A 26,012-nucleotide genomic window follows, 5' to 3' on the forward strand; every position below is an offset into this window, starting at 1 on the left:
AGGGTTTATTCCTAGGGACCTTTCTCACGGTTTTAAATACCACCCATGAAAGACAGCTGGTTATCTTTTAGTACAATTTCTACCAATCTTTATTAATAACAGAGCACCTATTTTTAGGGACACATTGTGCCCAGTTAAAATCCCCACTGGGATTGTGCTACATATCCCAGTATAGCCATGTGACTACGCATTGGCTAGTGAGATGTAAGCAAATATGTGCCGGGCTTTCAAGGCAGTCTTCTTAAAAGGAAAAGTGTACCTTTCTTCTCTTTTCCCTCCCCACTGTCTGGAATGTGGGCCATAATGTGTCGACCTTAAGATTAGAAACTAATTGCTGAGAATGGCAGAGCAGCCTTGAACTTCTATGAATTATTTCTCATGAATTGAGAAATAAATTTCTATCATAAGCCTTTATTTATTTATTTTTTTGGTATTTGCAACTGAGTCTAATCCTAACCTGACACCTTCCCATTGCTGTTAAAGCGGCTTGCTTGTCTCCCATGTCTCCCATTTGTAAGGCTGATTCCGTATCTTTCCCCAGTCAGACCAGTGGGGGGTCAGAAGAAAGGCACTTCCAGGCACCCCCCAAAATGCTGGGCATCCGTCCACAATTTGTAAGTAAACAAACTACCAGAAGGTTAGAATGGGCTGTGGACCTAGGAATAGTTTAGTAGCTCACAGAAAGTACTGAATGCTAGATTGGAGGGATTTGGATTTTGTAAACCTCTCGCAGATAGGGAGATCCTGTCTGTTTCACCTAGTAATGCCTCCATTTAATAGAAGCTCAATGAATATATTCTTTATTAATTACTGCTTAATATACATCAAAAGATGTATTGGAAGGTAGACCAGTTGGGAATCACTATCTGATTTACCCTCATCAGCTTTTTACAGATGGAGTAAATGAAATATCATTTGCTGGAAGCAGCAGTCGGCCCAACCTCGAGGAAAGGCAAACCGAAAACTCTGCCGCAGGTTCGATGCCGCTAAGGGAGATGATCTTGACGAAACAGGCCGAGTAAACTATTTGAGTTACCGTCTTCTCAAGATGGCGGCCCTGGAGTCACCTGCCCTCCGAGGAGGCGGGGCTCGGCCCCAGCACGCCCAGCACGCCCCACCCGGCTCGGCCCCGCCCAGCGCCCCCCCTCCGGCATGGGCGGTGCGGGTTGTGAGGTGTCTCCGCGAAGCGCCTGCGCAGTGGGCATCGGCGCGCGGGGCGGAGGCTTTATAACCACTTCGTCGGTACTGCTCGGTTTCTATCTCTGGGAGGGCGGCTGAGGCGGCGGCGGCCGGGGCGCCGGCTGTGGGGGCGCTGAGGCGGGAGCTGTGGTGGCGCTGGGCGCCCCTCGCCCCTCGGCCTCTGGGGACCATGGGCTCTGAGAAAGACTCCGAGTCGCCGCGCTCTACATCGCTACACGCGGCTGCGCCCGACCCCAAGTGCCGCAGCGGCGGCCGGCGCCGGCGCCTCACCTTCCACAGCGTCTTCTCCTCCTCGGCCCGTGGCCGCCGCGCCCGAGCCAAACCGCAGGCCGAGCCGCCGCCCCCGGCCGCGCCGCCGCCGCCCACCCCGGCCCAAGCCTCGCCGCCCGAGGCGCTGCCCGCCGAGCCAGCCGCCGAGGCCGAGGCGGAGGCCGCGGCGACAGTGGGGCCCGGGTTAGACGATGAGGAGGCGGCGGAGGGCGGTGGCTCGGGCCCGGAGGAGGTGGAGTGCCCGCTGTGCCTGGTGCGGCTGCCGCCCGAGCGGGCCCCGCGCCTCCTCAGCTGCCCGCACCGCTCGTGCCGGGACTGCCTCCGCCACTACCTGCGCCTGGAGATCAGCGAGAGCCGGGTCCCCATCAGCTGCCCCGAGTGCAGCGAGCGACTCAACCCGCACGACATCCGCCTGCTGCTTGCCGACCCGCCGCTCATGCACAAGTACGAGGAGTTCATGCTGCGCCGCTACCTGGCCTCGGACCCCGACTGCCGCTGGTGCCCAGCCCCGGACTGCGGGTGAGCGCGGGGGCGTGGCCCTGGGGCGGTGGCCGCGGCGGAGGGGACCTGGGGCCGAAGGCTAGACCCTGCGTGTGGCCGGCCGTGAGGGGCGGTCCTCCACGCACCGTGTGTGTGTGTGTCCGTGTCCCAGCGTGGAGGGAGAGGTGAGGGATGACCAGAGGAAGGGAGGCCAGGCGGCAGTTACGGCGGGTAACCGGTAACCATTGGCAAGCCCAGACGGGTGAGGTGAACGCACCCAGTACCCAACCCCTGCCTGAGGACTTGAGGTGGGGGTCGAGCAGTGGGTAAGAAGGGAGCTGTCCATCAAGTCAGGAGGCAGCCAGAGGCTGTTTTTGGTCCGGCGAACGCCCCTCTCCAGAGGAAGCGGGTATCTCTGAATGAGGACAGGGAGGGGATATCTGGCAAAAGACGGAATAAGAACATCATTCTGAAAGAGCAGCGCTTTGGAGGGGTGTGTCCAGTTGACTAGGGGCAAACTTCGCAGCGTTGCAGGAGAAGGTGTGCTCTTGCTGAGACCACCACTGCTGAAAGTTGGGATGCAGGTGACTGAAATGGCTCTAGCGGGAAAGGACAGCTCACTGGCAGCGCTCTGGGGGCAACCTGGGCATTGTGGTGTGTCTTCTGTGCCTGGCTATTGTGTGGCCACCCCAGTGGTCCTTACACTGCTGCCTTGGGCAGGGTGTGGAGTGGACAGACCCTTTCTTTGTCCAGAGAGGCAATGGGGGCACTGAGAAGGATGCCCAGAGATTGATATGATTAAGAGAAAATGTGGTTTCCCAACTCCTCCGATCTTGAGTTCTTGATGTTGCACTGTGTAGATGCAGAGACTTAATACCACCAGATTTTGCCATCTAGAGAATTCAGTGGAAAGCCCCCCACCCCACCCCCGGCGCCTCCCGCCCCCACCCTTTACTTTTAAAAATCTGATTGTGTTACTGTCAGTAATAGTAAGTTAATAATAACATCCCATAAATGGTTGCCTGCAGGAAAGAGGGACATCAGAGTGTGTCATTACCTGCTCTGTGACCTTGGCCGGATCATTTTATTCTTGTGTGTCATGTTTTGAGGACAGAAAGGGGCTAGGGACTCCTAGTAAAAAGCTGTATGTTCTTTTCTTTCAAAAGAACTAAGGGCTTTTAATCATAGCCTATATATCAAGGCTCTTTCATGATTTCCATGATGCTGCTATTTGTCTCCTTCAGAAGAAGCTGTCATAGAGTGTTTAGGCGGGGTGAAAGTGAAAGTGAAGTTGCTCAGTCGTTTCCGACTCTTTGGAACCCCATGGACTGTAGCCTATCAGGGTCCTCTGTCCATGGGATTCTCCAGGGAAGAATACTGGAGTGGGTTGCCATTTCCTTCTCCAGGGGATCTTCCCAACCCAGGGATCGAACCCGGGTCTCCCGCATTGCAGGCGGGCGCTTTATCGTCTGAGCCACCAGGGAAGCCCATGTCTAGGGGGGTAAGATGAGTTAATTTCTTATTATTTTTCTATTCTGCCAAACTTATTTAGAATGTATGTGTTATTTAAGCTCACTGAGATGAGGTTTCTAAATTACTTTGAAATGTGGTGGTCAAAGGTTGAGGTGTTTGTCTATGGTAGGTCACTTTCACTTTCAGTTATTAATAATAAGTATCAGAAAAAAACCTTGTAGGCCCTTGGAAAAGTTTGCTTTTATCTGGAGATCTGGTAGTCTTCCTAGCCTTAAGAGGTTAATTTATGTGGTATTGAAGTTTTACAGACAGTATTGATCTATTTTCTGAACTAAGGGAATATTTACTTAAGAGAACACTATTTGGTTCATTTTGGAACCAAATTTGGTTCATATTATCTCCTTTTTGAGATGTGAATTTCCTTGAATTTTAACTGAGAAATGTGGGATCACTGACATTTTATTTCTGGGAAAGTTCTCTTTTTTGTTTATTTCTCTGAGTCAATCTCTGTCTTTGCTCACATCAATTAAAATGGACAGGAATTAACTTACAATCTTGATGATAACTCTACACCATTCCTGACTTGGAAGTTATTAAAGTATTAGGCCATTTTTATATTAATCAAGTATTGAATTACTATCATATTATCATCCAGAGTTTTTTTTTAATTAGTTAAAAAATTATAACAATTTTAATATAACTTTTAAATCTGTGGGTTTAAAGAAGGTGAAGTGTAGGGAGAGCAAGCAAACTAGCATCTGAGTATCCATGTGCCAGGCATACATAATTTAATTTGCTCCTTGCAACATAATAAGATACATTTGATCTAGTTTTACAGATAAGGAAACTGAAGTTTAAATGAATTGAGTGACTTATTTAGGGTCATACAACTAGTGGGTGGTGGAACCAGGCTTGGAACACTGGTGTTAATTCCAACCAAGGCCAGTATGCTTCTCTCTCAAAGCTTTAGAAAGCACAAGCTTATCAGCATTATTGGGGATGCTACTGTTTGGGTCATTTCATCAAGTGTGGCCTACAACATTGAGAGAGCCAAAGAGGCTAGAATCTGGTTTCTTTTCTGATTCTTCTTGTTAACTGCCTCTTACCTACTTTTATTTTTCTTATCTAATATAGGCCTAATCTTTTCCTTCCTTGAGAGGCCTAATTGATATTTTCAGAGTGTTTTGAGAATTCAGGTGAAGATATTAGATAAACAGGGAGTAACTTTGTATTTCTATCACTTCTCAAATAGGTGGGGATGTGGCCAGTGGTTTTGCCATCTCTTTTTAATGTCATGAGAAAAATAGTTGTTTTGTTTTAATCAAACTGTTGTTCTTTTGGGTCAGATAAAAGTCATGGATGAGAACTAGAAGAGAAGCCTAAGACCCCAGTTATTTCTTCTCATACCTGATCATCTTACTGACCACAGATCAAGTTTCTGTCAGCCAAATTTATCAAGTTCTTTACTCTGTGTGTGTGTGTGTGTCTATTTGGTGGGGTGAGGGGAGCATATGAGTGATCTTACAGAGTTCTGATCACTAGTTTCTCTGTGATTGCTCATGATAAAAGCACTATATGTTAAAAGATTATTTGCTTATGAATATTTTTGGAACATAGAAAAAAGTCTTGAATTTTTCTTTTCCTATACTTGAATACAATTTTATTATATTCATAAATAAGGAAACCAATTTCTGTGGGAAAACTTTCACATTAATATTATTAAGTACAGTGTTACTGAAGGTAATCTTTCTTTTCTTTTTTTACTGTGCATGCACAGTTTGTGGGATCTTAGTTCTCAGACCAGGGATCAAACCCCAGGCCATGGCAGTGAAAGCTGCTGAGTCTTAACCACTGGACCACCAGGCAATTCCCACCAAGTATAACCTTTAAAACATGCTTTCAAATGAGATAAAATTCATTCAGAATACAGTTAACTGACATTTTTATAGTCCTTTATAATCTTCAGACTGTAACTGTTTTATGCAGGTAGATGGTGGTAAACTCATTTGATAAAGGAGAAGGCAGTTCAGAGAAGTTTAAGTGTGGGACCCAGTGTCTCACAGTTGATAAATGGTACAACTGATCTGCTATCCTTTAGAGTCTCTACTTAAGCACAGGGTCTTTTCAGAAACCTCCAAATCATGTAAACATGTAATGTTTTCCTCTCAAGTGCCCTGTCTTTAAATCTTTCAGAAGCTCTAGATTGTTGTTGTTGTTGTTCAGTCACTAAGTCATGTCCAGGTCTTTGCGACTCCATGAACTGCACCATGCCAGGCTTCCCCGTCCTTCACTAGCTCCCTGAGTTTGCTCAGACTCAAGTCCATTGAATCAGTGATGCTATCCAACCTTCTCATCCTCTGTCACCCGCCTTTTTCTCTTGCCCTCAGTCTTTCGCAGCATCAGGGTCTTTTCCATTGAGTCAACTCTTTGCATCAGGTGGCCAAAATATTGGAGCTTCAGCTTCAGCACAAGTCCTTCCAATGAATATTCAGGGTTGATTTCCTTTGGGATTGATTGGTTTGATCTCCTTACTGTCCGAGGGACTCTCAAGAGTCTTCTCCAGCACCACAGTTGGAAAGCATCAAATCTTCAGGGCTTGGGTTTCTTTATGGTCCAACTCTCACATCCATACATGACTACTAGAAAAACCACAGCTTTGACTATATGGACCTTTTTCGACTATACACTATCTAGGTTTGTCCTAGAAGACTTGAGGGTTTGGCAAAGGAGACAACAGAATATTTCCTGGCATACAGGGGGCAGATCTTCTGTACAGATGAATAGGAGATAAGACTGTCTTGACCTAAATTCTTTGTGCAGTCCACCACTTCAGCCTCTCATTGCTGCCTTTGTCTCCTGCAGAGTCCCCCTGCATACCTGTTCCCAGAAGGTAGTATTGTCTATTGGCCTTCCTAGACAACTGGACTGAATTATCTTAAAAACAGGAAGCTTCTGTTTGTTCCTAATACATTTATGAGAGAAGAGTAAGCTCCCTGAGCAAGACAGATTTCTCAGTCAGTGAGGGAGGATTTTTCCTTTCTGAAGCTTTCTTGAATCTTTTCTCTTAATTTAGCTCTTTAGCTTCATTTTTGCACCTCTGTATCCCCTACAATCCACCATTTACATCATCTTCCAGCCCAATGTATCTTTCTCATATTTGCCAAAGTATTCATTCTAAAACAGAACATTTTATATCAGTCGCCTGCTTAAAACTGCTCATACCTAACCTATAAGATGACTTCTTATGTCTTTAAGAACATATTATTTATATGATCTATCCTTATGATTTAAGAGCCTTTATGGTTTCCAACCATCTTTTGATCTTATTTTCTATTTTTCACCTACATCAGTATTTCCTCAGGGTATAGGTATTATTGAAAAGAAAAATGTGTTGGGATTGAATAAGCTTGGGAAATGTTGGATTGAACAAAATAAAGCAACCCTTATTTCTGAGCTCCTTAGACCCTTTAAACAATTCTGATATACACTGTAAATCTTGTTAATGCTAATATGCAGGGTAAAGAAACATATTTGTTTTTGTTTTTTGATGACATCTTTAAAGCAGACTTGAAACTTTGGTTGTTTGTAGTTCTCTGAGCTCCTTTAACAGTTATTCTGGCCTGTCTTCTGTTAGTGTCCTTATTTAACACTAAATCTTGTGCTCTGAGTAAATTGAGAGCTCTTCTAGACTAAGATATCTATGTTCCAACTTTTTCTACAACTCTGAACAAAGTCTTTCAATTAGGTCCCAAAAGAATGGTATGAGTAGTTAAATTTTTGATAATGGAGGTAAAGAATACAAACACCACAGTTTTGAGAGGAGAAACAGATAAGAGAAGGGTGGGCAAGAAGAGGACAGACAGGTAATCAGCGGTCCTTTTCGGAATCATATGGTGTTGAACCTTAGGTGAGGTCTGAGTATTGCAAAAAGAACTTAGACATGGTCCTCTTGACAGGATGTTTGGCCTGGTGGAGGAGACAGACAGATAGTTATAAATGCAGTGTAATAGATATTGAAGAAAATACAAGTGTTCTTAGAAGATGAATGAAAGGTTTTGCATGATTGTGTCACTAAAGACTTCATGGAGGAGGTGATACCTAATCAGGGCTTGAAGAATATGAGTAGAAATTTATGGTGGCTCAGACGGTAAAAGTGTCTGTCTACAATGTGGGAGACCCGGGTTCGATCCCTGTATCAGGAAGATCCCCTGGAGAAGGAAATGGCAACCCACTCCAGTACTCTTGCCTGGAGAATCCCATGGATGGAAGACCCTGGTAGGCTACAATCCATGGGGTCGCAAAGAGTTGGACACGGCTGAGCGACTTCATTTCACTTCACTTCAAACAAAGATGAGGGTAGAGAAAATTAGGCGTCTTAAACCAGAATGTTACAAGCAAATGCGTGGAGGTATGTAAATTCAGGACTAAGTCTGCGGTCTAATTTGGTTTGCCTCTGGATGTGCAGTGTGGGGAGCATGATCTGGGAAGTGACTTGAGATTGATCTGAAAAGGTAGACTGGATTCAAATTGGTAGGTCTAAGTATGCCATGCAAAGAAGTATAGATTTGAAGGAATTTTTTCTTTCTTTCTTTTTTTTTTTGAAGGATTTTAAGCAAAAGAGTAACATTATGATAGATAAACTTTTGGCATTGGAATTTGGATTGGAGTAGGGAATAAGCAGACCAGATAGTCTTACAGTTGTCTGTTCAAGAGATGACATGGTTTTGAACTAGGGCAGTAAAAAGGAAGGTAGTGATAGTATGGCTCACTCGGCCTGTGTCATCCACCCTTATATATGTTCAGAGTCTGTTTGTAAAGAAGTTACATGGCCTGGAACAGTGAAGTATAGACATAATATAGGAACACATTTCTTTAACTACCAGGATTTGTTGGCACTTAATCAAATTTATACTAATGGGATTTCCATCCCCCCAGGCTAGAGTAAGGTATTGTGGTCTAGCCTGTCACATTATAATGTTTCTGAAGATGGCAAATTGACAGAATTAATAAGTTGTATGAACTTAAGAGGGAGAAAGGATGCTTCTGTTTTCTTGGCATCATGTAATTTCCTAGACCTTACATTTAGCTTCTAATTAGCAAACCTGAATGCTCTGTTGAGCTAAGAAAGCAGAGTAGGAGAGAGATCCAATGTAGGCCAGAGAAGAGAAAGAACAAAACAGTTTTTTTTTTCTTTTCTTTTTTTGACTACCTAGAGTAGGAGATTGCCCTATTCAGAATATAGGAATTTACTCCTCAAAAGGGCTTATACAGAATTTTAGGATTAAGTTACAATAATTGGCATATAGAAAGCCAATAGATACATAGATAAGTTTAAAAGATTGCTTTAGGGAAATGTAATGGCCCAAGAGAAGAGACCTGGGTAAAATAAAAAACCCAAAGAGGAGAGGGTCTCTATATCATTCCTTCAAAACAGGTGTTTTAAGCATGAATCAGTGTGCTAGACCCTGGAGATTAAAAAATGGTTGGTATTTTTTCTTGCTTAGTCTGGTTGGGAGAAGCATACATAAAAACAGATATTTACTGTATAATGTGTTAAGTATTGTGAAGTAATTATGCACAGACAGGAAGTGGGCAACCAACTGCCTGGAGAGGTTAAGTGGATTTTATAGAAAGGATGACATTTGAGCTGGTTCTTAAACAGATTAGTATTTGCCAGGGCAAGAAGTAAGCAAAGGGCATTTCAAGGCAGAAAGGAATAGAATATGCAAAGGCCAGGAAGTACGACAACATGTGCTGTGTATTTATACCATAACTTTCAGGGCAAGATCTCAAATGCAGTTTTAAAACATGTTTAGTTACACTTGAAAGCGGCAAGCACCTATACTTCCATTTTAGGGATAGAATCTAAAGTTGGGAGATTTTAATTAGCTCAGTGTCATGCAGTATGAGTCAGGGGCAAAGAGCCTAGACCAGGCACCCAAAAACCGGAATGCCAAGTCTCGTGCCCTGAGTAATTCTGTGTCACAATAATAGGTTGCTGTAGGTTCATGAGTATTTGAGGTTATTTTACTTCCTTCAGAATTCCACACCCAAAATTGATATTGTCAGTCCTATCAAATGTTCTTTAAAAAAAAAGAAAAAGAAAAATCTGTTAATAAATATTACTTCCACTATGTGAGGTAGAAATGTATCATGAAATGTTCAAAGGCTTCCTGACTGGCAATCTGTCTAATTTGTATTGTCTTGTCTGAAGTTGACTTAATACTTTTTTCTGAGATCACCTAGTACCTTTTTTATTTAACACAAAATAGCAAGCAAATCACTTTCTTCAAGAAAAATGTTGTTTATCTTTAGTAGTTATTTTGCAACTAGGTGGGATAAATTTGCTCAGAACTCCTACAGGATATGAATCATTTGTATTTATACATTGAACTCACTTTGCTCTTTTTGAAAAGTGTTTTAATACAGCCTGTATTGTGTAACATAGATGAAACCTTGTCATTGATATTTTCAGTGTCATTCTCAAATCAACTTGCAGAATCTATGATAAGCCTGGAACTTAAGTTGCTGTCATAAATATCTAGTGTACAATCAAATAAGCAAACTGTAAAATAGATCTAAGAAAATGCTATTATTCTTTTGTTTAAGTTGTTTGAGGTCTTTGGCTGTTGGAGGAGAGCATGGAATAGGGGATGACAACACCAAGCCTGCAATCGTTGACTTGTTTAAAAATTGTTTGAAAAAAAAAAAAATTGTTTGAACTTTCACTACTGCTGTCTTCCCTTCTTCGTTTGTTTAAATTACTTTTTTTTTTAAATTCTTATTTTAAATGCATCCACTTACTAGGGTAGCCTGTGCATTTAGTTGAGATTTTTAGAGTTAGAAAGGCTAATAGTTGTAAATACATTGGATTGTTTGTAGGAAAATAATTCTTGCTAAATAAACATGAATTGTAAGAAACAGTTAATTCTGGTTGGTGCTGATAGATTCTGAATTGTGTTTCATAACTAAGAATATTTTATCAGAAGGGATTAGGAGGAAATAATCGCCATATTCCATGTTGATTAATAAGACTGATGAGTGGTATTCTTGGATTCTGGAACCTGTCAAGAAAGAAGATATTTCAAGGTGTACATTCAAGTTGGAAAAAATTATGGAAAGATAAAATGAGCTTTCAATTGTCTTTCAGTCTGTCATCAGGTCAATTTCACTGTGAAACCTAAAAACGAAAAAGTATTGAAATCATAAAACTCCCAGAAGAAAATATAGGAAGAACACTGTTTGACATAAATTGTAGCAGTATTTTTTTTTTCATCTGTCTCCTAAAGCAGAGGCAATAGCAAAAATAAATGATCCTTGGACTTCCCTGGTGGTCCAGTGGATAAGAATCTAGCTGCCAATGCAGGGGACATGGGTTCGATCCCTGGTTCTGGAAAATTCCACATGCCCGGGAGCAACTAAGCCCACTTGTTACAACTACTGAGCCCAAGCTCTTGAGCCCATGAGCTGCATCTATTGAGTCCGCATACCACAACTCCTGAAGCCCATGCCCTGGAGAATGTACTCTGCAGTAAAAGAAGCCGCCACAGTGAGAAGCCCTGAACCGCAGTAAAGAGGAGCCTCTACTCACTGCAACTAGAGAAAGCTTGTGCACAGCAACAAAGACTCAGCACAGCCAAAAAAAAAATAAGTAATTTTTTTAAAAAGTATTTCTTAAAAAAAATAAATGAGACCTGATTAAACTTAAAAGCTTCTGTACCACAAAGGAAACCATTGACAAAACAAAAAGACAACCTACTGAATGAGAGAAAATATTTTCTAATGATATGAGTGATAAGGAGTTAATATCCAAAATATATAAGCAGCTCATACAAATCAACATCAAAAAAACAAAAACAGTCCAGTTGAAAAATGGGCAGACTTGAATAGACATTTTTCCAGAGAAGACATACAAATGACCAACAGTCACATGAAGAGATGCTCAGCATCATTCATTAATCATCAGAGAAATGCAAATTAAAATCAGTGAGATGTTACCTACACCTCTCAGAATGGCTATCATCAACATGGCCACAAATAACAAATGCCGGCAAGGATGCAGAGAAAAGGGAACCCTCATACACCGTTGGTGGCAATGTAAATTGTGTCACTATTATGAAAAACAGTATGGAGATTTCTCCAAAAATTAAAAATAGAATTACCATGTGTGCATGCATGCTAAATTGCTTCAGTCATGTCCAACTCTTTGCTACCCTGTGTACTGTAGCCTGCCAGGCTCCTCTGTCTATGGGATTCTCCAGGCAAGAATACTGGAGTGGGTTGTCCTGCCCTCCTCCAGGGGATCGTCCCAATCCAGGGATGGAGCCTGTGTCTCTTATGTTTCCTGCATTGGCAGGCAGGTTCTTTACCACTAGTGCCACCTGCGAAGCCCCTGGAACCCAGCAATTCCATTCCTGGGTATTTATCTGAAAAAAAAAAAAAAAACAACCCAACACCAGTTGAAAAAGATACATGCACCTTTATAGCAGCATTTATAACAGCATTATTTGCTGTTGCCAAAATATGAAAGTTGCCAAGATATGCAGTTGCCGAGATATAAGACTTCCCTGATAGCCCAGCTGGTAAAGAATCTGCCTGCAATGCAGGAGACCCCAGTTCAATTCCTGGATTGGAAAGATCTGCTGCAGAAGGGATAGGCTACCCACTCCAGTATTCTTGGGTTTCCCTTGTGGCTCAGCTGGTAAAGAATTTGCCTGCAATTCAGGAGACCTGGATTCGACCCCTGGGTTAGGAAGATCCCTGCAGAAGGGAAGGACTACCCACTCTGGTATTCTGACTTGGAGAATTCTGTGAACTGTATAGTCCATGGGGTCACAAAGAGTCGGACATGAATGAGTGACTTTCACTTTCACTTTTAAGATATGAAAACAACGTAAGTGTCCATCAACAGATGAATGGATTTTAAAAATATGGTGTACATATACAATAGAATGCTACTCAGCCATAAAAAATGAAATTTTGCCATTTTCAACAACATTGTTGGACCCAGAAGATATTATGCTAAATGAAATAAGCCAGAGAAAGAAAAATATAGATGATATTACTTATATGTGCAATCTAAAAAATAAACTAGTGACTATTAAAAAACAGACACACAGATATAGAGAACAAACTAGCGGTTACCCTTGGGGGAGAGGGGAGGGATATGGGACAGACAGGATAGGGGCAGGGCATTAAGAGGTACAAACTACTATGTCTTAAAATGTTACAGGGATACATAGTACAACACAGGGAATATAGCCAAAATTTTATAACTATAAATGGAATACAGCTTAAAAGTTGTGAATCATTGTTGTACCCCTGAAACATATAATATTGTACATGAACTATACCACAGTTTTTTTAAAAGTATACTTGCTTTAGTTTTTTCTATTGTTCTTGATTATACAAATGTTCTGTCCTTTAAATAAATTCTGATTTCTCTAAATATAGCAAACCATCGAAAGGAAATAGTTTTGTACCCTTATTTATGAAACTTGCTATGACAAACTGTTCCCAAAGCAGCTTAAACTATGACTGAATACATGCTAGGAATTCAGGCTGAAAGTCCAGTTGTTAAGACTCTGTGCTTCCACTGCAGGGGACATGGGTTCAAACTCTGGTTGGAACTTTCTCACACAGAATATGCGTGCGTGTTACACATACGTGTGTTCTTTCCTCTATATCATATGAACTGTGGGGTACACCAAACAGTGTTACCCCACTGGAACCAATGCATAATGTCTTAGCTTATTTATATCTTGTCCTATTTCCTTACCCAGGTATGCAGTTATTGCCTATGGCTGTGCCAGCTGCCCAAAGCTGACCTGTGAGAGGGAAGGCTGCCAGACTGAGTTCTGTTACCACTGCAAGCAAATATGGCATCCAAATCAGACATGCGATATGGCCCGTCAGCAGAGGGCACAGACATTGCGAGTCCGCACCAAGCACACTTCAGGTCTCAGTTATGGACAAGAATCTGGACCAGGTATAAGTTGGCGTAGTCTCATTTGTCTCTTTATTTGATATTTCATAATGTGAGCCCAAAGTTGGGAGAGATTACCTTAATGTATGATTCAAGGATTAGAAAGCAGAAACTATTTGCTAATACTCTGAATACTATATTTAATATGTAGCTTCTCTCTCTGGCCGTTTATAGGCTGTCCAACCCAGGTGAATTGGAATAAAGCAAAACTGAATTCTGTAGTTTCTACCTTCTTAGTAATATGTCTCAAATTGGAGAGCAGTTAGGTACTTTTGCTAGGGGCATTTTCAGTCCTTTCATCATGAGCAGAAAGACATTTAGTATTAGACCTATCCTGTTTTCCTACTAGCTTTAAGTACATCACTGTTTTTGGAAGTAGGGTACAGATTTGAGGAAAGCAAATGATGTTAGTATGGATTAATGATTAACCTTAAAAGGAGGAATATCACACATTCAGTTTCAACCTTGCCATGTCAAAGGAAACCTGTTTTAAAATGTCAGTGGGCTTACTAACTTTTATAAATGTGCTTTATTTCACTGATGTCATTTGGGAAAAGCTAGTAGGAAAGATTTACCAATCACTTTTTCCTGGCACAACCTAATCTCCTTTTTGTTTTTAATAGGTTAGTTCCTAGCTTGCTGTGAAAATTACCAGGTGTATGCTACTTAGCACACACAGTGTTTTTAGGTTTTGAATTTTAAAGTATCATGGCAAGAGGCTGTGGAGTGTGTTAACAACAAACCACAGTAATACTTGTTGAACCTGTGAAAGGAGTTTCCTGAACTAAGATTTTTCAAGACTTAAAGCCAAATGCAGGCTACAGACTGTTCTTCCTGTAGAACTGTGCTTTTAATTTGCCAGCCTATTGACTGCTGAAATTCCATTTTTCTTGGAACCATCTTTCTCCCTAGGGAAGTCTCTTTGCTCAGAGTGTGGCTCACGTGCTGTGTAAGATGCCAGTTTGGGGGATAGGCAGCTCAATATGAGACAGGATCCATTTTATGAAATTTCCTGAGGTCTAGACGTAGCCAGCCTTCCAGCGAAGTGGGTTTGCACAATCTGGAATCCTCAGTCAGAAATTCTTGACTGTCTCATTTCTTATGCATACTCCTGGGAATAATAAAACCAAACTAGGTTTAAATAGGGGTATTTTTCTACCCATTCTTCTTCCCTCCCCTCAGCAGATGACATCAAGCCATGCCCACGATGCAGTGCTTACATTATCAAGATGAATGATGGAAGCTGTAATCATATGACCTGTGCAGTGTGTGGCTGTGAATTCTGTTGGCTTTGTATGAAAGAGATCTCAGATTTGCATTACCTCAGGTGAGATGAGAATAATTTTTTTTTTTTTTGGAGTATAATTGCTTTACAATGTGTTAGTCTCTGCTGTACAATGAAGTAAATAAATCAGCTAAAATGTACACTTATATCTCCTCCCTCTTGAACCTCCCTTCTGCCTCCACCGTCCCACCCATCTAGGTCATCACAGAGCACCAAGCTGAGCTCCCTGTGCTATACTGCTGTTTCTCACTAGCTCTCTGCTTTACACACAGTAGTGTATGTATGTCAGTCCTACTCTCCCAGTTCATCTCACCCTTCCCTCTGACATCCTTTTACGTAAATCAGTAAGAGAACAAGACCATAAAAACAGTAGGTCCATTGTTTTTATTTATAATCTTCATCTCTTACTGATTGAGGGTAAAGGATGTCAAAGAGACATCATCTGTCCTCTCATTACAGCATTCAGTTCAGTTCAGTCGCTCAGTCATGTCTGACTCTTCGCGACCCCATGAATTGCAGCACACCAGGCCTCCCTGTCCATCACCAACTCCTGGAATTCACTCAAACCCACATCCATCGAGTCGGTGATGCCATCCAGCCATCTCATCCTCTGTCGTCCCCTTCTCTTCTGCCCCCAATCCCTCCCAGCATCAGAGTCTTTTCCAATGAGTCATCTCTTTGCATGAGGTGGCCAAAGTACTGGAGTTTCAGCTTTAGCATCATTCCTTCCAAAGAACACCCAGGACTGATCTCCTTTAGAATGGACTGGTTGGATCTCCTTGCAGTCCAAGGGACTCTCAAGAGTCTTCTCCAACACCACAGTTCAAAAGCATCAATTCTTTGGCGCTCAGCTTTCTTCACAGTCCAACTCTCACATCCATGCATGACTACTGGAAAAACCATAGCCTTGACTAGACAGACCTTTGTTGGCAAAGTAATGTCTCTGCTTTTTAATATGCTATCTAGGTTGGTCATAACTTTCCTTCCAAGGAGTAAGCGTCTTTTAATTTCATGGCTGCAGTCACCATCTGCAGTGATTTTGGAGCCCAAAAAAATAAAGTCTGACACTGTTTCCACTGTTTCCCCATCTATTTCCCATGAAGTGATGGGACCAGATGCCATTACAGCATAAGGAAGCTATAAAAACTTCCTCTGAAACACCCTTCCAATCATGTTTTTCTCCAGCTCAGCAACTTCCAGTGACTGTTTTCCCTTACCTTCCAGATAGAGTTCAACTTCCTTAGGATGGTTTTTAAGGTTTTTTTTACAGTCTGGCCCCAATATACTTTTTACTTTTTTCCATTTTGCTTTCATACATACTGTATCCCAGATTATCTGTGTCTCTTCTGTGCTCTTAGCTCCCTGACCGTTCATGTTCTTTCCTTTGCCTGGAATGCCTTCTAATCACCTCACCTCCCAGCAACCCCATTTTATCTCAACCTGTTCAGTTCTTATCAAGTCTTCAAGAGCCACTTTAAATGCCATTCCATCTGTGATGCCTTCCCCCAGCTTCTTCTGCCTCATTCTTCTTTACTGACATTCTTTACATGTTCCTTTATAAACACTATGACTGTTACTTCGTTTACATGTCTAATTTTGTTAAGCTATATTATGAATCTTCGGCCGATGTTAACCTTTTTACAGTACCTTGGATGTAGTAGTCATTGAAATATTGTCCTGAAGGAGGTAATATTTACAAATTTAACATTCATTGTGTAGATGAAACACTTTCATTTCCAATTTAGCAAACATTTGAGTACTTACAGTATACCAGTTATTACGGACCTAGGAGTACATAAGACGTGACCCCTAACTTTCAAAATTGCTTACCCTGTCTAGTAGAAAAGACAGCACAAAGGGAGTAAACAAAAATGGCTGGACTCAGAACGACTAAGTGTAAAAGTGGGCAAACTCAGAGTATGAAACTGCTGTAAAGGGTGTGATGAAATATTTTTATATCTTATCCCAGGAACATGATTTGCAGTATCTATATATGCCAAGAAAACTATGCAAATCAAAGAGAGTTCCTTCACTGCAGAATACAAAATGTTTGGATGAGATGTCAAGTGTATAGACTTACAGGTTCCTGTGTAGTATCACACAAAGAAGTAGGTTCATTTTGGTGGGTTAGAGAGGATGGAGTTCAGCAGAAAAGAATGGAAAAGAGGTTTCAAGTTTAGAGACCTGCTTTTACAAAAAAAATAAAGAGCCAGAACTCTAAATAGTTTCCCCTCATGCAATATATTCATTTCTTATAACCTTCTATAACTATTAACTCTTGCTCTTATCAAACTCTCTGGTAACAACAGCAGCATTTGTAATATTGACATTAACTTTGGCATATTTCCTCTGCAGCCCCTCTGGCTGTACATTCTGGGGCAAGAAGCCATGGAGCCGTAAGAAGAAAATTCTGTGGCAGCTGGGCACATTGATTGGTGCTCCAGTGGGGATTTCCCTCATTGCTGGCATTGCCATTCCTGCCATGGTCATCGGCATTCCTGTTTATGTTGGTAGGAAGGTAAGATGTTGAGTTCTGTCCCTCTTCCATCTTCAGATCTGTTGGTAGAGTTTTGAAGGAAATGGGGAGGAGCTTATATTTCAGAGCTGCCTAAAAGCCAACTGGTTCTTGAATAATAACATTAATTTCTTAGATGGATTTTCATAAACCCCCAAGAGATCTAAAAGTTCTTTTTAACATCCTGGGCCTGGTTTGTCTCAGTGACTTAAAGGTTGAAATGCTTACTTCATTCCCCTACATTGTCTCTTGTATTAACTTTTTCATATTAGTTTATACCTTCCTGGGGCTTCCCTGGTGGCTCAGAGGTTAAAGCGTCTGCCTCTATTGCGGGAGACCTGGGTTCGATCCCTGGGTCTGGAAGATCCTCTGGAGAAGAAATGGCAACCCACTCCAGTATTCTTGCCCGGAGAATCCCATGGACAGAGGAGCGTGGTGGGCTACAGTCCACGGGGTCACAAAGAGTCAGACACGACTGAGCAACTTAACTATACCTTCCTGGTCTGAGTTAGATTAAAATGTGAGAAAGATGTCTCTTTGAGATGAGGGACTATGTTTTAATATAGATAACTTATAAGGGAATATTTACTTATCCTTTTTCTCCCCAGCAAAAAGATTGATGTCCTAACTCACTGACAGGTATTTTCTTTCTTCTTAGATTCATAGCAGGTATGAGGGAAGGAAAACCTCCAAACATAAGAGGAATTTGGCGATCACAGGAGGAGTGACTTTGTCGGTCATCGCATCCCCTGTCATTGCTGCGGTTAGCGTTGGTAAGAAGCTAGCCAAGATTACGACTCCCTCTACCACCTGGCCTCACCCCACCCCACCTACTCCAATCAGCTTTCTGGCCTCACAGTTTAGCCAGCTGGCCAGATGTTTCACCTTTGGAGGCTCCTACATTTTTATGTCAGACCCACCTTGGGAGTTAACTCTTGTAGGCACTGTTATTGTTATTATTATCAAGCTTCCCTGGTGGCTCAGATGGTACAGAACCTGCCTACAATGTGGGAGACCTGGGTTTGATCCTCGCGTCGGGAAGATCTCCTGGAGAAGAGAATGGCAACCTACTCCAGTATGTTTGCCTAGAGAATTCCATGGACAGAAGGGCCTAGAAGGCTACCGTCCAAGGGGTCTCAAAGAGTCGGACATGACTGAGCAAATAACACTTCACTTTCGTTATTATTATCAGCCACGCTAAAGTATCAGAGTTTGGGATCTTTTATTCTTAAGTTAGTACCTAGAACTCCATCTGGCACATAAAAAAGGTTGAATTAAAGGATATTACTTTAAGGCCTAGGTTTTCACCTTTTCTCTTCCCTCTCCACTTGCCATAAAACCCACAAAACAAAATTTTTATATACTTAATGCCTCATAGTATTTTGGGAGGCATGAGGGTTTGTTTTAGAATAATAATAAGATAACTCCATTTGCCAGGAGCAGGTCTGAGGGTTTGCCTGTATTAATTCATTTAATCCTCACAACAGCATAGTTGTGACAGAAGGTATAGTAAGTTGTCCTGTTAGCTGGGACATGAATCAGGGCAGTCTGATTTCAGAGTCTGGGCTCTTAACAATTAAGCCTTTCTGCCTTCCACAGCAGTAAGATTTTAGAATTAACACTCAGGGGTGGGGCAGGGATCCTAAACCCTCAGTCACTTATTTCATGTTTGATTATTAATTTGTTCTGGGATTAGCATCTCAGCAATGAAGGGAAGTGGGGAAACGAAAGCAACATACATGTGCTGTGCTGGGCCCTATGCATGCATTGATCGTTGGCAGCCCAAGGAAGACATGTCCAAGGTTGTAATGGCTGGTAAATTGAATCCAGGATGCTAACCCAGGCCTTTCTGATTCCAAGTCCAGTCATCATTCTGTTAGACCAGGCTGCGTCTTTAGCACAGTCATATTCTTTCTTTGACCCTTTATAAAGTGGTTTGTCTGTCTTCACCTATGGGAAGGAGAATTCAGGACAGCTGCAACCCGATGGCTTGCTGACGTGTTTCCTTCTCTTCCCAGGTATTGGCGTCCCTATCATGCTGGCTTATGTCTATGGGGTTGTGCCTATTTCTCTCTGTCGAGGAGGTGGCTGTGGAGTTAGTACAGCCAATGGAAAGGGAGTGAAAATTGAGTTTGATGAAGATGATGGTCCAATCACAGGTAAAAGAATTTTCATTTCCCTTTGAATTTATGGGACACAAGATAAAAGTCAGTGAAATTCAGCACATTTTACAGAGAGATTGACATTGGATTACTTTGGATAATGAGCTTTATAAGAGGTAAAGTATTTTTAGCTTTTAATTTCTTTGTTCCAGAGTTATTAGGTTAATTCCTCTGGTACTTGCCTCTGTGTGGCAGGTACTCCAAGTAACTCTTAAATATGCTGGTAATAGTAAATTATATAAGTATAATAAAGTCTTATATCTGCACAATACTTTATAATTTTCAGAAGACTTTACACAGTTATTATTTCACTTGGTTTTTACAACAGCTCTGAAGAGAGAGGACTAGGGCTGTTATTATCCCCAATTAACTGGAACTTCTTTATGCCTTTGTCTCAACATCTGTTAAATGGGTTTAAGAACTTCTGAAGAGCTGGAACTGTAGCAGGTCTTCTGACTTATGCTTTGATATTGTTTCCACTTTATCATATTAACTAGCCTGAGACACAGAGATCCCCAGAGATTTTTCAGACTTCCTACTAGAATCAGCACATGACCTAAATGTATTTGGAAATATTTATGTTTGATTAGGTGGCATCTGTAGCATAATGGAAAGAATAGTGGACTCAGAATCACATGGTAGTATTGTGTGACTGACCATAGACAAGGCATTTAGTTCTAAGCTTTCATTTCCTCATCTAAAATTGAGGTTACTAGTCCCTATTTCTTGGGAAAATTAAATGTGAGCATATGTTAAAATACCTGATACATGGTGGCTGCTTGTAGATGCTATTCATTAAGTGAATAAATGAGTGTTTTTCTATATGACTGTTCTCTACTCTAAAGAGTCATTGCAAGAAGATGCCAGACCCTGTTTTGATGTTGTGCTATCTTCAATTGTGATGTTTGGTTCCATCCCCAGTGGCAGATGCCTGGCGAGCCCTAAAGAATCCCAGCATTGGGGAAAGCAGCATTGAAGGTCTAACTAGCGTACTGAGCACCAGTGGAAGCCCTACAGATGGACTCAGTGTTATGCAAGGTCCATACAGCGAAACAGCCAGCTTTGCAGCCCTCTCAGGGGGCACACTGAGTGGTGGCATTCTTTCCAGTGGCAAGGGAAAATACAGCAGGTAAGCGATTTCTGACAGAACTAGTTGGAATTATAAGAAGTAACATATCATGTTGAGCCATTTCTCTGTACCAGGCACGTCTCATATAGCATCTCATTTTAATCTAATCATCAATGGGGTTTTGGGTTTTTTTTTAACTTTTGCAATTAGAAAACAGGCTAAAAAGGTTGAGTGACACAACATAAAAATTCTGTTTTTCTTCCCACTGTACCATAGTGACTCCATATAAAGAATAATCTTGACTTCAGATCCTCCCTCTACTGTGTTAGGCTGCCTCTTTTAGGAAGGGGCAGCATGCATTTTTGTAGAATTCCCAAGACTGTGCCCTCCATTAGGCTTGTCACTGGCTTTTAGTTGAACAGCATTTATGCTGTATCTTGTTGGCTTATTGGTACTGTGACCTTATAACCTTCCTGTTCTGATTCCCGTTTGATAAGAAAAATCAATTCTATACACTTGTGTTCAGAATATGTAAGTCTTTATGACTAAAATGGTTGTGACTTGGTTGGTTGTTTCACCAGGTAGATAAAACAGAACACATTCAGAGGAGCATAGCAGATGTTACGTGAGAAGCAGTTATTTGAATGCACTGGAGAAGAGAGGCCTGAGGAGGGGTAAAGGTGATACAGAACAAGGTACAGAGGTAGAGGAGATGCTTACCTTCAGGTATCGGAAGGGCCTTGAAGTGGAAAGAAGGATTAAGACTTCTGCCTCATGCCAAGAGATAGATTAAGATGATTCGGCAGAGGCTAGAGGGAAACAAATTTTGTTTCATTACAGTGACTGTAGGAAAAATCTGTATAAAGTCCAAAGAAGGAATGGATTATATCAGTAGATACTGAGCTCTGTACCTCTGGAAGTATTTGAAGTGAGACCAGAGGGCCAACTGGCTATTAGGAGGTCAAGCAGCAGTTGGCAGATGGGCTGGATCCCACACCTGAATGCGTGTCACTCGCTTGAGAGCCTTTTAAAAATAGATTGCAGTGCCCTATCCCAGAATTAATAAATTAGAATCTCCCAGAGTGGGACCTAGGAATCTCTGTTTTGAAAATTCTCCCCAGCTGATTCTAGCATAACCATTGCACAGACCAGCTTCTGGGAACCACCCAAGGAGATGGCCTTTGTGAAAGGCCTCTTCCAGTTCTGAGAGTGATCTGTGGCAGAGCTGAAACTAGGACCCAGGTCTCTGACTCAATGCACTTCCCACTACACTGCCTCATTTTCCCGGACTAAGGCACATTCCTGAAGGGCATCTAAGGCTGGAGGAGCAGAGCAGAGACTCAGACAGCAGGATGGAGGTTGACTGAATGTGCAGCTGTAGGCTGCTGCTGACCTGTTGGTGTCTCCTGACTGTGGTTCTCTCTTGTTAGGGGATCCCGCCTCCACATGCTGGAGAATTCACTGCTGTGCTTTGTTAAAACCAACACCCCTGTAAATAAGCAGACATAATTGGGGACTGACTTGCTGAAACTGCAGCTTAGCCAGGCCAGCTGTTCCAGTTCTGTGAAAGCCTTTTATAGGAAGTGAATGAGTCAGATGGGTTTGACTGTGAAACCCATTATGAGGAAATACTTAAATGTGCAACCAAATGATATTGGAGCCAAGATAGGAAAAGCTATGGGTCCTCTGAGACACCATTGGGAAAGTTTGCTGCCGTTGTTGGAGGCTGACTCTTACGTGTCCTTGAAGCTGAATGTTTAAGTTCCTAGTACATGGAAGACATGGAGGGTAAAGTGTAAATGAGATGTGGCCTTTCCTCTTGGAGCTCACAACTGAGTGTGAGAGAGATGTGTAAATTGATTTAATACATAGGTAGTTGCTGTGAAGCACTTTGCAGAAAGTGGTTTGACGGAAGAAGGGAGGGAGATAAAGGTTCCTTTGTTGTTAAGAACTGAGTGTGAATTTGTCACATAGAGAAAGGAAACTTCAAAGAGAGGGACTAGCATATGCAAAGTCAGAGAGGTATACAATGTGTATAGGTGTGTAAGGGGAAAACATCCAATGTGATTAGGATTTAGGATCTGTGGTTAGAGGTGGAACTGGAAACAGAGCTTGGAGGCAGATCAGGTAGACCTTAAATGCCCAGTGGCAAGAGGGAGCCAAGAGAGGGGCTGTTAGAGTGATCAGGTTATTATCCACTTTGGCACTGATCTGAAAGTTGTTTGACTTGAACTTATGGCTACTGGAGACAGCACAATTGCAGTTACCCACGCGGGAGCTGTTAAGAGCCTGAAGTTAAGCAGTAGCAGTGGGGATGGAAAGGAGGGGACGATTTCAAAAGATAACTTTAAGAGAGAAAATGTGTGGGCATCTCTTTGAGCTATTTGGCATTTGGAGAAGATCAGATCAACTCAATTTGCAAGAGAATAATGTAAGAGGTATGTGCCAGGAAGCAGACTGTCTTGGAATACCCAGGTCTCATATTAACTTAAACGTCCCCTCTTTACACAGGTTAGAAGTCCAAGCCGATGTCCAAAAGGAAATTTTCCCTAAAGACACAGCCAGTCTTGGTGCAATTAGCGACAACGCAAGCACTCGTGCCATGGCCGGTTCCATAATCAGTTCCTACAACCCACAGGACAGGTATGTGAACAGTCAGATGCCTAGGAGAAGTTGCATTTTTTGGTTGAGTTTTGGCCCTAGAAGCTCAATGCCTCATGTTAGGGCTCTGTGTACCATACAGTGGGATACATGGTGTGTATACCCTGTGAATTCATTGAGCACATTCTTGGTATGGGAGTGTTTGGCATCTCTTGATTGATTCTTCTTGTTAGCACTTGATTTTTAGAGGTTTTTTCTTCCTTTTTCTTTTTTTTTTTGGCTGTTTTAACAGTGTAATTATTCACATGGAACTTAACAGGCTAGATGGGTATTCACTGATGTCTGTGGCTCTATGGTTTCTGCTCTTACGTTGATCCTTGCTTGACGTGGCTCCTTGTAGCCTATTTCTCTATTTTTGAGAAGCTCGTGTATCTGGTATGGTGTGATTACAGCACTCCCTACTGGAGAGATTCTGGTTTCTTCTCATTGTAGCGGAGAAGTAAAAAGCTGTGACTCTTTCACTTTCATATTTTGAGGAAGATAGTGTGAGGTTCTGATCCTTACTTGAATTTTGGAAGCTCATTTTTAGTTGTTTAAAGAAATTGGCAGAATAACTAATAAGGATATATAGCACAGGAAACTCTTTTCAATATTCTATAATGACCTATGTGGGGAAAGAATCTTTAAAAAGAGTGGCTATGTGTATAGGTATAACTGATTCACTTTGCAGTACAGCAGAAACTAATGCAACATTGTAAATCAGCTATACTCCAATAAAAATTTTAAAAGAAATAAATTGTCAGAGATGTTTGTGTGCGTATTTTAAATCAGCAAGGAGATCTCATTGTTCTTCTCCATCTTATTTGAGTACTAGATTAAATTTTATTTTCTCTAAAAGTGAGCTCTAGTCTACTATTTACCTATTTTTTTGGACTTTCTAATCCTGAACCCACAAACTGCTTTTACCAACAGGTGTAGCATGACCCATGCATGATTCAGCAAAGTGGATTTTGTCTCCACAGAGAATGCAACAATATGGAAATCCAAGTGGACATTGAAGCCAAACCAAGTCACTATCAGCTAGTGAGTGGCAGCAGTACAGAGGACTCACTCCATGTTCATGCACAGATGGCAGAGAATGAAGAAGAAGGCGGCGGTGGTAGTTCCGGCAGCAGTGGCAACGGTGAAGAGGACCCCCCCTGCAAACACCAAAGCTGTGAACAGAAAGACTGCCTGGCCAGCAAACCTTGGGACATCAGCCTGGCCCAGCCCGAGAGCATCCGCAGTGACCTTGAGAGCTCTGATACACAGTCAGATGACGTGCCAGACATCACCTCAGATGAGTGTGGCTCCCCTCGCTCCCAAGCCGCAGCCTGCCCCTCAACACCCAGAGCCCCCGGTGCACCAAGCCCAAGTGCCCATATGAACCTCTCTGCCCCAGCTGAGGGCAAGACTATCTTGAGGCCAGAAGATGCAGAAGCCAGAGTATGAAGTGGAATGAATGCTCCTGTTTTGAGAAGCACACTTGTAACTGCATCTTTTGGAATCTTTTTGGGGGGCAGGGATTTCTGTACTTTTATTTCAGAGATTCTCTGGTCACAGGTTTTCCCCAGGGAAATTCTGAGAAATTTGCAGTTTCTTACCAGATGAAACATGGAAATTTTGCCCTTAGTTCCATGCATCCCCACATCTCCTTCGCCCCCCCTACCCTTTTTTAGTTTTAATTTATTGGTTAAACTTATGGTGGCAATCCGTGAGGTGTGTCAAAGAGTGTACAGATGTATGTGTGTATATTGTATGTATGCTAACATATTACTGAAGGACACATTTTAATAAATAAAAATTTCTGTCGTAATTCAGCTCCTCTCATTTTCCTTGGCTTGGATAGTCCTCCAGAGCCAAGTGTTTGATTGAAACAGACCACTACATCTTTAACAGTCTATAAATCTGAACTTTCCTAATCCCAGGGAAGAAAGATGGTATTCTAACCAGACTGGAAGGAAGTGAAGTCGCTCAGTCGTGTCCGATTCTTTGCGACCCCACGGACTGCAGCCTCCCAGGCTCCTCTGTCCATGGGATTTTCCAGGCGAAAGTACTGGAGTGGGGTGCCATTCATATATAAACCCACGACTCCTAGCATGACAGAAAGCAAAGCCAAGATTGTCTTGGACTGTGTAGTCAGACTGAAGAATTAGCTGGAGTCAGTCAGATGCCCTCTAGAGGCAGCTGTGCAGTTTTCCTGTTAAGCTGTATTTACCCCTTTTTGCATTATACTCACTGTTAGAAATGTGCTTCCAAGGAGGGAAGGGGTGTCAGTTCTACTGGCTCTTCAGAAATCCCAGTGAATGTTGCATGGTTGTACGTTGGGGAACAGAGGATTCTTCCTAGATGAAGAAATGTACCTATTCTGCTTAATCACCAAGCAATACCTAGGTGTTTGTTATGCTTTCCAGTACACATTCCCTGTTGCAAAAAACAACTTTCTAGTTTTGCCAATCTAGTTTTAAGTAAGGGACAAAGGAATCTGACTAGAACTTGTAATGAAAGGAGAGAGGAGACATGCCGTCAAAATCACAGCATATTTAATTTTATCTCATCTTATAAATTTGTCAGAATTGAGCTACTCCTTGGTTTTGGCTCTGTCGAGAATAATGGTCTTAGAAATGAATGTTCATACATAGTATAGCAGAAAAATTAAAAGATTCATGAGACCTGATGTGAGTTTCCAAATCTGGCAGTAATTTACTTTGTGACTGTTTGAATCAGTTACTCTCATGCCCCTAATTTACTGACTCTCAGACATTAAGTGAGTATTTAAGGAGCTTCCAGTGCCAAACTTCTCTGTCACTTTAACCCTGGGCCCAGAGGAAGAATTGAAAACATCCTTTCCCCGAGGACCAGATGGCTTTCTGTTTCCTTTCACAGATGCACCTGCTCTTTGTCTTCCTGGCCTGTGCTTTACTACGATGAGG

The 26,012-nt window shown here is 42.1% G+C and overlaps 1 protein-coding gene across 2 annotated transcripts; it reads left to right on the top strand.

Annotated features, from left to right (window-relative positions):
- The first annotated feature begins 1,221 nt into the window (after positions 1 to 1,221).
- RNF19B (ring finger protein 19B) lies at positions 1,222 to 24,899 on the top strand. 2 transcript variants are annotated; one of them, XM_027516732.1, is made up of 9 exons: positions 1,222 to 1,989; positions 13,206 to 13,411; positions 14,591 to 14,735; positions 17,049 to 17,211; positions 17,867 to 17,981; positions 19,227 to 19,367; positions 20,292 to 20,499; positions 22,951 to 23,082; positions 24,063 to 24,899. In XM_027516732.1, exons 1-9 carry the CDS (start codon positions 1,370 to 1,372, stop codon positions 24,529 to 24,531), a joined length of 2,199 nt encoding a protein of 732 aa, XP_027372533.1. In that variant the 5' UTR covers positions 1,222 to 1,369; the 3' UTR covers positions 24,532 to 24,899. The 2 variants fall into 2 exon arrangements, with proteins under 2 accessions (XP_027372533.1, XP_027372544.1); XM_027516743.1 differs by having other exon boundaries at positions 1,223 to 1,989; positions 14,594 to 14,735.
- Positions 24,900 to 26,012: the final 1,113 nt, after the last annotated feature.

The sequence above is a fragment of the Bos indicus x Bos taurus genome, chromosome 2 (genome assembly GCF_003369695.1).
Source record: "Bos indicus x Bos taurus breed Angus x Brahman F1 hybrid chromosome 2, Bos_hybrid_MaternalHap_v2.0, whole genome shotgun sequence".
NCBI classification, from domain to species: Eukaryota; Metazoa; Chordata; class Mammalia; order Artiodactyla; family Bovidae; genus Bos; species Bos indicus x Bos taurus.

What these genes read in the sequence shown, in the direction of transcription:
- RNF19B (XM_027516732.1), top strand. Translation starts at nt 1,370, where the DNA reads ATGGGCTCTGAGAAAGACTCCGAGTCGCCGCGCTCTACATCGCTACAC. An exon ending in TGCCCAGCCCCGGACTGCGG is followed by an intron (nt 1,990 to 13,205) that starts GTGAGCGCGGGG and finishes TTCCTTACCCAG; the next exon opens with GTATGCAGTTATTGCCTATG. An exon ending in AGATGATGGTCCAATCACAG is followed by an intron (nt 19,368 to 20,291) that starts GTAAAAGAATTT and finishes TTCCATCCCCAG; the next exon opens with TGGCAGATGCCTGGCGAGCC.